The sequence below is a fragment of the Solea solea genome, chromosome 8 (genome assembly GCF_958295425.1).
Source record: "Solea solea chromosome 8, fSolSol10.1, whole genome shotgun sequence".
In the NCBI taxonomy this organism is placed as follows: domain Eukaryota; kingdom Metazoa; phylum Chordata; class Actinopteri; order Pleuronectiformes; family Soleidae; genus Solea; species Solea solea.
The window spans coordinates 12,316,592-12,329,444 of record NC_081141.1 but is presented as its reverse complement, the minus strand read 5'-3'; the positions used below and the strand labels follow the sequence as shown (position 1 = coordinate 12,329,444).

The 12,853-nt window shown below is 41.3% G+C and overlaps 1 protein-coding gene across 1 annotated transcript; it reads left to right on the top strand.

Moving 5' to 3' along the window:
- Window positions 1-9,847: 9,847 nt before the first annotated feature.
- On the top strand, window positions 9,848-12,573 carry xbp1 (X-box binding protein 1). Its single transcript, XM_058637250.1, is given in 6 exon segments — window positions 9,848-10,217; window positions 10,747-10,843; window positions 10,970-11,086; window positions 11,246-11,326; window positions 11,329-11,412; window positions 11,518-12,573. Coding segments are annotated over 6 exon segments (1,194 nt in total). The 5' UTR covers window positions 9,848-9,981; the 3' UTR covers window positions 12,097-12,573.
- Window positions 12,574-12,853: the final 280 nt, after the last annotated feature.

The window sequence follows — 12,853 nt, the reverse complement described above, 5'->3', positions numbered from 1 at the left end:
CACACCTGAGTTCTTTGCTGTGTTGGACCTTAAGTTAAGTTGTTTGGGTCATCATTTTTCTCTGCATTACTGTTGTCTTTTACATCAAATCTATGAAACCTAACCTTTAATGTAGACATCCTAACTTCCATTTCTCTTCTCAATATCACACAGGTTTATTAAGCAATATTTTATAAAAAAAAAAAAAGTGATTTAGCCAGACTGGTCTGACAATTATAATTATAGTATCATCTTCACAGTGGACAAATGATAGCATCCATCAGCCACTTTTTTAGTGTTCTCCAGTTTTCAAACAGGTCATAACTAAATTTTACAGGCTTTGAAGACTTAACTATTCAGGGGCTGGGCCCTTTCCTTTCCCCTCGGATCTGGCTCGAGGGTGAAAGTCGACTTTGAAGTGCAGACTAAACCAGGGGGAGGTATTTCAATAGGCCCCTAGTTCAGTCAAGGAGTTAAGTTGCAGCCAAAGGGGGGGAGGGTGAAAACGAGAGAGGACAAGGAGCGAGGGAGAGAAAGAGACGAGGGCCAGAGTCTTTTGAAATGAGGCACCTGTACGTTCGAGGCCTGCAAGAACAGGTTTGTTCCCAGGGGTTAGGGACTTTAGAGAAGTTCCCCATCTGCTCTGAGAAGCGAGGAGGATATGTGGGGGATATGATGTTGATACACTCACACAGGCGTGAACATGTTCTCAAAAAGACTGGACGGATGGAGGGGAGGAATCTGTACACGCACGCGCACACACACACACGCATACATGGAGGTTTTAAAAGTAATCCTATGTACGTGAAACCATGTCTAAAGAACGCCAGAACACATTTTATCTATCTCTCCTCTGATTTGCCAACAAGGCTTTAAAGTTATACAGTATACTGTATCTTCAGCTGTTGACTTGGCATGGATTTGACTGCACTTAATGGAAGCCATTTGTGTACAAAGATTTAAGGCTGATGTCCTCATCACTGATCAGAGAGTAGTATTTAAATTGTTTTGGGTAAGATTATTTTTTTTATCTAAATGTCCACTTGTGCATGATCATAAACTGCAGTGGGATGTTTCTATGGCGACTGCAGGGAAATCGATACTATAATCGATTTGTTGTTTGGGATATGCTGATTTAAGTGGAATTTTGAGACAACAATCTTAAGATGAGGGAATAATGTTGACCTTTTCTCTGAATGTGGGATGTGCTCACTAATTTTCTTGCCAAAAGCTGGATAAGAAAGTCAATCCCAGTCTCAGATCTGGAAGTGTGTATTAGTTAGTCAAAATGAATACCCGATCAGCAAAACCATAAAACTTTCTCCTTAAAATGACATATACCCATATATTTACATGAATAATTAATTGAGAATTGACACCTGAATCAATTCCCCCTCATTTACTGTTTATTAGATTTTTTCTTTTCTTTTTTAAGAATGTATTTTTAATTAAAGTTAAAGTAGTAACATTTCATCTTAAGTAAAATGGCTCTAACATTTTTTTTTTGTCTTTCTCTCCGTCTAGGGGTCGCCAGAGCAGATGATGCGCACACGTGATTTGGCCGCGATGTTGATGCTGAATGCCCTTCCTGACCTTCATGGTCAAATTAGAATGTCCAATTAACAGTGAGCAATGGGGACTGGGTACCTTGCTCAGGGGTACCCCAACCCTTGACCTGGCAGGGACTTGGACCGGCAACATTCCCGTCACAAGCCAAGTTTCCGTTCCACTTGGACATTGGCTGGGAAAACAGCTTTAGAACAGAAATGCTTATAAAATAAACTAATACATGATTCTGAATCAAAAATGTTAATTATATTAAAATCAAATAACACTGTAGCTTTCTTTTTTTATTAAATCACATTGTCATTTTCATTCAGCTCTTCTGTCACCCCCTCTTCATCTCTACTTACTCCACTCCGTGACTAAATTCCCATCACTCACTCTGATGGTTCAGTCCTATTCCCAAACCTCTCATTTGATCACTCTTATTGCTTCTGACTGCGGACACACATCATCTCTCTGAGCAGGACAACAATGCGTCACAGCGCCGAATCACAAACATCCAAATTCCCAAAAGAAAAGCTGCTCTCTACGTCACTCGGACTTGTCTCAAAGAGAAAGATATTTGGTTTGCATGCATAGATATGCTGACATGGTGCAACACTTTGCCACATGTGCCACCCGGTGGTTGGGTGGCAGCATAGATGTAAAAGATTGAGGTTGGAGAGAGGGATGACTGGAGAACATGGTCAGGGAGAGACATGTGGTTGACCATGACTGTGTTTCTTTGACGTCTGTGAGACTTATTTTGTTTTCTGCTGATTGTGTGGTTGTCAGGCCTCATGCACCCTCCGAGGCTCATATGCTCATATACAGTGTATGTGTGATACTCCATAGAGCCTACACGACTGCATGTATACACACACACACAACAGTATAGGATCTAGTAGCGTAAAAATATCTTAGACACAAAAACACTCGCCAGTAAATATAGTTTCAGTTTTCCATGCTGTACTCATTACTTTACTGTATAAACTTAAGTAGATCTAAATAGAACTCTCATTTGCTGTTCCTTTATCTTTAAGGCTGTAATTCCAAAGGTGTGGACCGCTAATGATAATTCACTTTAAATGCAGGTACATTTAATTGTATCGTAAAGCTTAGCCATAGATTCTTAATCTTAATTCTTTCTGTCTTAAAATGGTCAATGAATTTAACTTTGACCCAGTTCAGTTTAACCTTTTGTACCAATGAGTATATTTTAGGAACTTTAACACCTGAAAGTAAATCATTTTAATTAAATCATTTGTTCTTTAAGAAATGGGAAAAATGTGTAGGGGGAAAACAAAAAAGATTCAGATAAGATTTTCCTCAATTCAATGTCAATTGAGACATGAACCAAATTCTATATATATAAATTATTTGTTGCTCTTTTGTGATTAGAAAAATGTCTTTACATCCCAATATCTGTATTTTTTTTAATGGCAAGTTGTTTTTAGCCATACAAGTATTTCCAGTGCGTGCATGTTTTTTGTGTGTAATGTGCTTTTATAAACACCAGAGGGCAGTCTGACTTTTACATTGACATATCATTGTCTGACGATGGGCAAGTCGGATGAAGTTTATATTATGCATAACAACATTTTAATTTGGGGACATGTGTGTGTGTGTGTACCACACATCGAACTGTGATACTGACGTCAAAGTAAGAGGAAGTGACTGTCAGGTTATGATGAATAAGAGTTAATGTGGGTTCGATACCTTCCTGCTTAGCCCTGTATTGCATTAGTGCAACGTTGCATCACCGAGCAACCATCATGCACAGCTCTGTAGAATCATATCCTGTTTTACTGTTTAGAAATCTATTGAATTTGGCACATTCTATGATATGTCTTCTCACTTCTTATGACTGAAAAGGGCAAATACTATTTATTGCAACAGATGGAATAATGCGTAGACTTGCCACTGATGGCTCTGCTCTTTAGATGCTCCCGGGATTGGCCAAGCAGCATGTTGTGCCAAACAGTGAGTACAATGCAGGGAATCCCAATAAAAGAGCCTTTTTGAGCGTGTCAAACTCTAATCTAGAAAGGCAGTGGTCGTTGGAGCCTTACCTATAGATGGAAGTCAGCTGATTGCATCTGGGGAGTATGACTAAGGTGTCTGGCATGAAGACTTAATGTATGAAGCCGAGGATATGATCCTCTGTAGGAGTTACTCTACTGATCAGTGAGAGCTCAGTAGACTGTCTTTTTCAAAGTCTGTTGTTGCCAAAGCTTGAGAAGTGACTTTTCCACAAAAGGGACATGAAAACATAACAGCTTATTAGACCCCCTCTCTCTCTTTCTCTCTCTCTCTCTCTCTGAACTGCCCTGTGATTGGTCAAAGTCAGATTTCCCCAGATGTCTTGTTTTCTCTCAGATCACTAGATTTACATTATGCTCAAAAGTTATCATGGAATTATTGATTCATAACATTTAAGCCCAGATTTAAGATTCTACAGTCAAAGTCAACACAACGGCATCAACAGGTTTAAAAGAGACATTAAGTTGCTGTTGTCACTGTTGTTTGTTGGTCTGTCAGTACAGTGAGAGTTACATAATTGTGGCCCATGAAACAAAAAGAGTGATATGTCAGCTTTATTTATACTAACAAAGCAGTGCTTATCTGGGCTGACAAAGTGCTTACAGAGACCCTGAGACAATTATGGAGAGGACAAACAACAGACTCTGTTCCAATAGTTGGATTTAGGTCAATTTATGTATTTGCCTCAGAGGTTTTGTTCTGATGTCTCTTAATTAATGGTAGATTTGCTGCAGAAACTATATGGTGGATGGATTAATTAAAATTTTTGCACAGTAACAAAATGATTATTTCTATAATCCAGCTGCAGGGATGTCTATGTGTTTCTGAGCACCTCTGGAGTCTCTCTAATCTATTTTACTGCCTGTTCTCTCTCTCTCACACACACACACAAAAGTACATTCAAAGTGGTGTAAACCTTATCTCTAGATAGGTTGGCGAGGATGTACATGCACCCCAGCACACTCGTACACACTCACACAAGATAAAGAGCCGACTAGTGTGCAGAATTTAGAATGAAGTTTCTGAATAACGATATATGGCAGAGTGGTTCGTATAACTGCGCAAAAACAAAGAGGAACTTGACATGTTAAATAACAAGTGAAGGAAACTCGTGTGTGAAACGCAATAGTGGAACTGCAAAACAACCACATGGACACAGAAAGAGACGGAGCAAGAGATAGAGTTTGAAGGGTGTGGGAAGGCTCCAGGCCATACAAACACCCCAGTGGATCGTGGGTAGTGAAATGTGTGATGGGAAGGAGTTACTGGCAAACACATCCACCCACCGCCCCCTGCAGCTGGCTGCTGTCCCAGGGTGTGACCCCTGCTCACGTCTATTGTTCAGCCGGGCTTCGCCCCATAACAGCGTTGTTTACACCAGTGCCCACCCTGATGAGCACACACGGGTGTTGCTGTTTATGCTCCACGCCATGGCGTCACTGCAGAAATCAAGCCACTCTAAGCAATAAGAGAAACAAGTCAGCCTGTAATTAAGCATGCACCGAGTATGGTTATGCTTTTGGCTGTGTTTGTCTGGTTTTGAGTTAAAAAAAAAAAAAATACAATACAATACAAGGCCCTGTAGGTTATGGCCAAAGGAAGAAATGATTTAATGTTAGTAGTGAAGTGTGAAGTTAACATGAAGTGTTAACTCTGTGAGATGGGGGAGTGTATAGACACTGTGGAGAACTGTGAAAAGAAACAGCCTTGACAGCGGTTTGCTTGAGTGTACTTAATTAAATCATGATTGCTGGAACTGAGAATGGTTTTAAATCTATTAACGTTATTCGTAATCATGGTCACAATTAATTAAAGGAGAACGCTGTGAAGTGCAACCGTCGTACATTTGACTATAATGACAAGCTGCCAATTGTTCTCATGGCAGCATGCAAATTCTTAAAGTGGAGTCTTTATAAGCTGCCAGACACTCCTGTCTGGGTTTCCGACACCCCCGCCCTCCCCTCCCCCGAAAACTACGTTTTTTAAAGTTTCTTTTAAAGATGTTTAACTGCTCTGTGAGTTTTTTTTAACAAGCACAGACTCAAATTTGAATGTGTTAATTCAATAATATCGATACAAGTCTTCTTTGCAAAGGGGGTTGGGCCAAGATAAGGGGCAATGAGACTTCCTATGAAATTACAAACGACATGCCATGTAGTCAGACAGAATAGTGGAGTACACCCACATTCAACACAGTCATTTAAATACCACAGGGTGCTGGTTTCATCTGGTTAAAGCGCAGCTATGCAGTTATGTCACCATCTGGATGAAATAGATGCAATCCACACACGCTGAGATGCTTTCTGGGATCGGTCAGTTTTGAATAAAGCCTTTGAGGATCTGCCCACCTTAATTACAGGCTCCAACAGCAGGGAGGATCCCTTCTTATGTTTATCTGGCTCTGTGTGTGTGTGTGTGTGTGTTTAAGTACTGGTTAAGCAGAGTCTAGCAGCCCAGCAGACTATACATAGATTTGGCTGTGCACACAGTCCTTCTCAGAGCCAACAAGGATTCTCTAATTCCAGGATGTGTAAGGCTGGCACTGTAAATACAATATTAGCTTGATAAAAAAAAAAAAAACTTTTGCAAGTGGTTTCTGACACTTTTAGTTGGTAAAAAACTATATATATATATATATATACTATATTGGAATTTTAGTCTTTATGCCTCACACAGAAAGCTGCTTGCGGACACATACTGAACTCTTTTCTGAATTTTCTGGGGACTGTCCAGCAAAGGCTGTGTATACAGTATGTGTGAACACAAAGCTGAGCACAAAGAGTGCACTCGGGAGATTCTTCTGCTTGCTCCCTAGATTAGGCAACTGTAATTTCCAGTTGAGCTCATGTAGGAACACAGAAAGAGAAACTCCAATAACCAATAACTGCCGTCCAATAACTGCCGTCTCAGCCACACAATGACCTGATGTGTTCGTCATGTGTGAACAGCAAACCTGCATGACCTGCATCTCAGGACAAGTTCTTTGAGTGCACGTCTGAAAGATTGCTTGTAGTGAGGTAATTGTGAATTATCTGAATTGACATTAACATTACGCCCATTTGGTGCGATGATACAAATAAGTGCTTATTAGAAACAAATGAGGGAATCATTTCTAACAGATTTTGTTGTATGTTTGATGTATCATCGTTTCAGTGTCCACTGACATATTGTAAATCATGACATTCACAGCATTTTCCTCCCAAATCTCACCTTCAGGACAGCTATACTCTTAATATTCACAAAACGTGGATGGAATTGCACATTACTTTTTCTCTGTTGCTGGTTTTCTGGAACTTATACTGCTGAATAATGTAACAAGTTGATTGACTGTGTGTAGCCTTTGCAACAACAATTGATGGGACAAGTCTTGCTGAAGCAACATCCTGAGACGCGATGAAGCAATATTCAGTTAGAATGAGTTTCATCAGCATAGTAGTCACTTTCCTACTCATACTTTCTTATATGACTTTATACAAGTCAATAACTATACTCAACCAGCTGGATAACATTGCTGAAAATTGCATTCTGGTAAATATTTTTTGGCGGTGGGGTTAGATGAGAAGTTTATTATCACTTTTAGTTTAGCATAGACTTTAATCCGTCCAGTTAGTAAACGTAAAAACAAGAATTGTAATCTCAGTTACAGCCAGTTCATACTTCCAGCATCCAGACGTCCACTGAGGTCTTGTGAAGACAAGTCCACTCATGTTTGTGACAGTAATGTGGACACTGCAAGGACATCAATGTGTGGTTCAAACAATGTTGACTGCAGGGACCGTGTTCACAACATGACATGGGTTACATTAAGTATGGCGAGGTACAGATTGGCACTTTGTCTTTTCTTTTGGGGAGAACTACCCTTTGTTAGGTTAGTGTTTGCTGGCTGTAGTTCACTTAAGGACAAAACAAGCAAAAGATTTATTCTGCTGGGTTTCTGAGTGAGTAGCCATTCTGAAGTTGAACAGGTGTTTTAAGAAGCTCCAGGGCTCTTCTGGAGGAATCTTTCTTCAAGGTCTAGTTCAAGTGTTCCTGTAATGCACACTGGAGTCTTCAAAACCAGTCAGGCAGCCACAGCCTTTAAAGACGTGACGTCCTCAATCTCCTTGTCTAACCCTTGAGCATTAACTGTTTGTGCTTTGTATTGTTACACCCACGTAAGCACATCATGCATTAAGAGGATTAACAGAGCACTCACAAACACTACGTTCTCTACAGCGGCCCCTGCAGCATATAGCCCTTCATGCTATGGAACGTTGAAAGACAGTCGAGACTGACAAACACGATTTGCATTTTTCATGCAGTGCATTGACCAAACAAAAGCAGTTATTTGACTATTTATTTCTGTGATATCGTCACACTGACAGCTGACTATTTTGTACACAGGTCAGAATGTAGAAAGAATGAAAAAAAAATCCCTCAGGCTGTTCTCCAGAAAGTTTTGGTTGTTGGTCTTTTTTCCCACATAGCAAAGAGCTATGCAAATATCCAGTTAAGGTTACTTTGCGAATGACAAATGTGACGCTTGTCTCACCATGCCCGGAAACCCCCCAACTGACTTCTGAGGTCAAAAATAACTGTGTTTAATGATATGGCAAAAGAGGGTGTTATACAATATAACATATGTCTGCCTGTGTGGTCTTTCCAGTGACATCAAGAAACTGAAATGGTCACGAGGAAGTTCAAAGCCACCCCTGTTTCACTGTGTATGTAGCTTGTGGCAAGTCATTGAACAGGAGTTTGATACTATTGGTATACTGCAGAAAATAAAGGACACCATGTATTGAAATCCTGTTTTCTTAACAGGATTTCAATACATACATTTCTTCAATATACTACACAATGACTCGCACACAGAACCATAAACCCCTGCTCTCACTTTCTGAGATGTTGATTCAGCAGCGCTGGTAAAGCCCTGCAAACAAGGCCTGTGTTTGTTCTAGAAGCAGTGGTTACTCCTCCTGGGGTGAGGTACTAAAGGGGAAAAGGGACACAAGTTGTAAACAGTAGCGGTGGACAGACACTGCACGAATGTGTGAATTCCTGCTTGTGGACAAATCTGAGTTTTAGGTCTTTTATGCACATTTTGATTCTGCCTTTCATTTGATTCCAGTGGGAGTCAAATGTCAAAATGACATTTGTTCAACAAATGATTCATGTACAGTCAACTAAGTTGCTGTAACACGATTCCCATTGCTTCAATTGAAAGTGAAATGGTTTTTAATTTTCTGTAAACCAATGCTGGTAAAAAAAAAAAAAAGTACGTCAGTCATGCCATTCACATTGTTTTCCTCAGAAAATAAAAGTGAAAAGAATCATCTGACAAAAAAGAACCTGTTGTCATCGCTCCTTGGCAGTAAAAAGGAAATGAGGGTTTGAGGAAGCCACCGCAGTGGCAAAGCTGGTTTTATATGTTTGAATTGAGGAACAAGGAACAATAAATACTAAGAGTACAGAGTGTACTATGCAACAAAGACACCAGCTACTGTAACCCTGACCTGATAAAATAATAAAACAATCAATTTTACTGAACAACAAGCTGTAATGTCATTAGGTCCAGTTGCTAAAAAAAAAATCTAAAGCTTTGTGATCTTTGACCTTTGAAACACACATAATGTCATGTCTGTAGTTCTGTTTATCTTTCCTGGATAGAGGTTGTAAATGCCACACAATGCTCGCCGTTTCAACCGAATGCTTCCAGCTCCACTGCCCACCAAATCCTGACTCAAAGGAGAAGTTAAGATTGAACTGAGGTGGAGGAGTAGACACATACAGTAGACTGGGTGAATATGAGACAGTAAAATCTGATGCAACTCATGGAAACAGTGCACAGTGAAATCCTTGTTTCCTTCAGCACGACATGCTGGAGAGAGAAGAGAAGGTGGACACTGTGGTAACTTGGTTCCACAAAGTAAGAAACACTATGTCATTCATAAACGTAGCACCATACTTTTCTAACATCTATCTATCTATATACCTATCATAGCTCTCATAGAACATCAAAGGTCAATGGTGCCCTTTATTATAGAATATCAAAGGTCAACGGTGCCCTTTATTATAGAATATCAAAGGTCAACGAAACCACAGACACATTAGCAACAACAGCTGACAACAAGTGTTCACGGGAAATTACATTTTCGGAGAACACTATGAAATACAGTGAAACTACAACATGCAAAATACCTTCGCAGAGTGACCAATCACAGGGCGCACAACTATTGCATCAGAGCCGCCGAGAGCCAATCAGGTGTTACCACGACTGTAGAAAACGATCGCACAAGAAACTCCACCCCAGATTCAGAGGTGGTGACTTACCGGGTGCAGTTGAACCGGGGTAACTTTAGGGGTCTCTACTGAATTCAACAAGGATACCGGGGTATTTTCTGATTTCAGACAGCGCTAGTGGGATAATTCAACATGGTGGTAGTGGCAGCAGGGACCGGGGGAGCACATAAGGTGCTCCTCATATCCGGGAAGCAGAGCGGCTCCTCCGGCGGCTCACAGCCGGGCTACAGCCGACCCCTATCCGTCGTTTTACCGTCACTTTCCAGCCAAGTGTCGTCGGACTCAGACTCCGGCAGCTCAGCGGGGCCGCCGATACGAAAACGGCAGAGACTCACACACTTGAGTCCGGAAGAGAAAGCACTTCGCAGGTTAGTTTTTATTTATTTTTTTTACTACAGAAAAAAAATCGTCTGTTTTGTACTGCGTATGCGCCGCCATTGTTCTGGGAATGATCACAGGGACACGCCCTAACTTATCGATCCCTAAACAATATATACAAACACAGCAGTAATCAAATCAGTCGTCCAATATAAAGCCCAAAGGTGTTGTATGCATTACGTCTTGTACAGTAAGAAGCTTATCTGGACTGTCTTAAGTGGCCTTTGTGTGAGATAAATCTCTTAAACGGGGTTGTTCTGTGTGCCTGGACTTTGGACCAGCTTGTCAAACCGCTGTGTGAGTGCGTTGACTTGTGACTGGACCCGCCCGCCTCTGCCGTTACAGAGCAGGATACAGAGATCCTGAAACGTTTGCGTGGCAGAAACATGGCCGCAGTACTCTGATCCCAAGTCATGTCAGAGAGCTTAGTCAGCATCATGGAAATAATGTGTGAAATTCCGCCTTTTTTTTTTTTTATGTACACACACTTAATCAGTTTCCACTTCCCCTCCTCCCCAGGAAACTCAAGAACAGAGTCGCAGCTCAGACGGCCAGAGACAGGAAAAAGGCCAAAATGGGGGAACTAGAGCAACAAGTCCTAGAGCTGGAGCTTGAGGTAATTTGTCTTTTGACAGAAAAGTCATGTCAAAACCAAACCTGTGCAACTCAATCCCTAGTTGTAATTACATTTCAGCTGCAAGTTTCAAGCTCAAACATCCGTTTTTTTTTCTTTCCACTACAGAATCAGAAACTTCACATTGAAAACAGGCTTCTTCGGGAAAAGTCGGGTGGCCTTCTGACAGAAAATGAGGAACTGAGACAGAGGCTCGGGTTGGACACCCTTGACTCAAAAGAGAAGGTAAGATTGAGTTGAGATAGGGGGAGTGTGCTGCATTGAATTGCCATACTCATTTTATTTTTGATTGGACTCAATCAAAAATCAATTATGTCCTCATAATGACAATAAAAAAAATTCATGATTCTTGATCTTAATTTCCACTTTCTATTCTTCTCACAGGTGCAGGTTCCATTGTCCACGGGGAATGATTCAAGTTTAGGGGTCGGGTCTTCTGAGTCCGCAGTACTTAGGCTATGTGTGCCTCCGCAGCAGGTACAGGCCCAGCAGTCCCTAAATCTGAAGACTTCTCAGTGGATACAGATGGTTCTGACACTACAGACAATGAGGTGAGTCTCTGACCCAGATTTTAAACCCTGTTCTTAGCTTCATGTTAACACCACTCGGGTCAAGGGTTACGAGGTTAATCTCTGTTTTTCTTCAACCCCTTCTAGTCTGATTTGTTACTGGGCATTCTGGACATCCTTGACCCAGAGCTGTTCCTCAAGTCATGTGAGCAGGAGTGCCAGGAGCCGCAGGTGCTGCTGGTCGGAGGGGGGGACCCAGTACCTGCCGCCACACCTGAGGCTCTGGGGGCCCCATCAGTTAAGCTGGAGGCCCTTAATGAACTGATCCACTTTGACCACATTTACACCAAGCCTGTGGAGGAGGTTGATGATGCGCAGTGCAGCGACTTGGAGAGCGACACAGAGGAGAAGATGGACGAGGATGCCTTCCCTATTACGGAGGTGGTGGTTGAGGAGGAGACCGTCTCCATCAAAGATGAGCCAGAGGAAGTGGTCATCCCCAGCTGTAATAGTCACAGTCAGGTGGATGAGTTTTTCTCTGCGGCCTCTTCCCCAGCCTTCAGCGCCCCCCTGGATAAGGAAGTTTGCCTTGCGGACACCTACAGCGACTCTGGATACGAAGGGCCCCCTTCCCCTTTCAGCGACATGTCCTCTCCCTTGTGCTCGGAGAGCTCCTGGGAGGACATGTTTGCCAATGAACTTTTCCCTCAGCTTATCAGTGTCTGAATTCAACCCCAGCAACTTATAATGTAATCCAGCTAATAAGTAGTGTTTTATTGCAATTAAGCACAAGATGCTTCAGAATAACTTAAAAAACAACAACACACCACTCAACCCACTTATGTGTGGGCTAAAGTTAAGCACATAATCTCCTTGTATTACAGCAGGTCTGTACCACTGATACTGCATTGACTTGTGGGATATGGAGTTTATGCAGACTTAATTTTAGCTCCACTTAATTTACTGTATAGGATCTAAGATTGGATATAAATCTTTCAACTGCCATTCAAAAGGGGAAATGTGGATTCAGTATTTTTGTGAATTTGTCAGGGGGATGGGGGACTGAACATCTAAATATTTTATTTATTTGTATTCTCTGCTTCAGAGTCGTCGTATGTTTGCATGTATAAAGGCCATCTTCTAATTTGTCTGCCGCTCTCCTTGTAGTCTAATTACTGCAATAAAAAAACTTTTTGCATTGCATCTTTGGCTCCTTGTTTCAGTCACTGAATGATTTTTTTTTTCCCCCACATACAGTGTAGTCCAGTGGAGTGTTATCAGGATAACGTAAGATGGCACATGGTGAAAACTACTGCTAGAATATCGTGACAATATCACCTCCATTCTTTACACCATTTGAGAAAATGAAATCACCTAAATGATGAATGGCTCAGCTCTTATAGATAAAACAGTATAATTTGAGGTATTGCTTGCCACAAACTAATTTAAAGCTAACTAAATTATACCAATTCGAGGAGTAGTC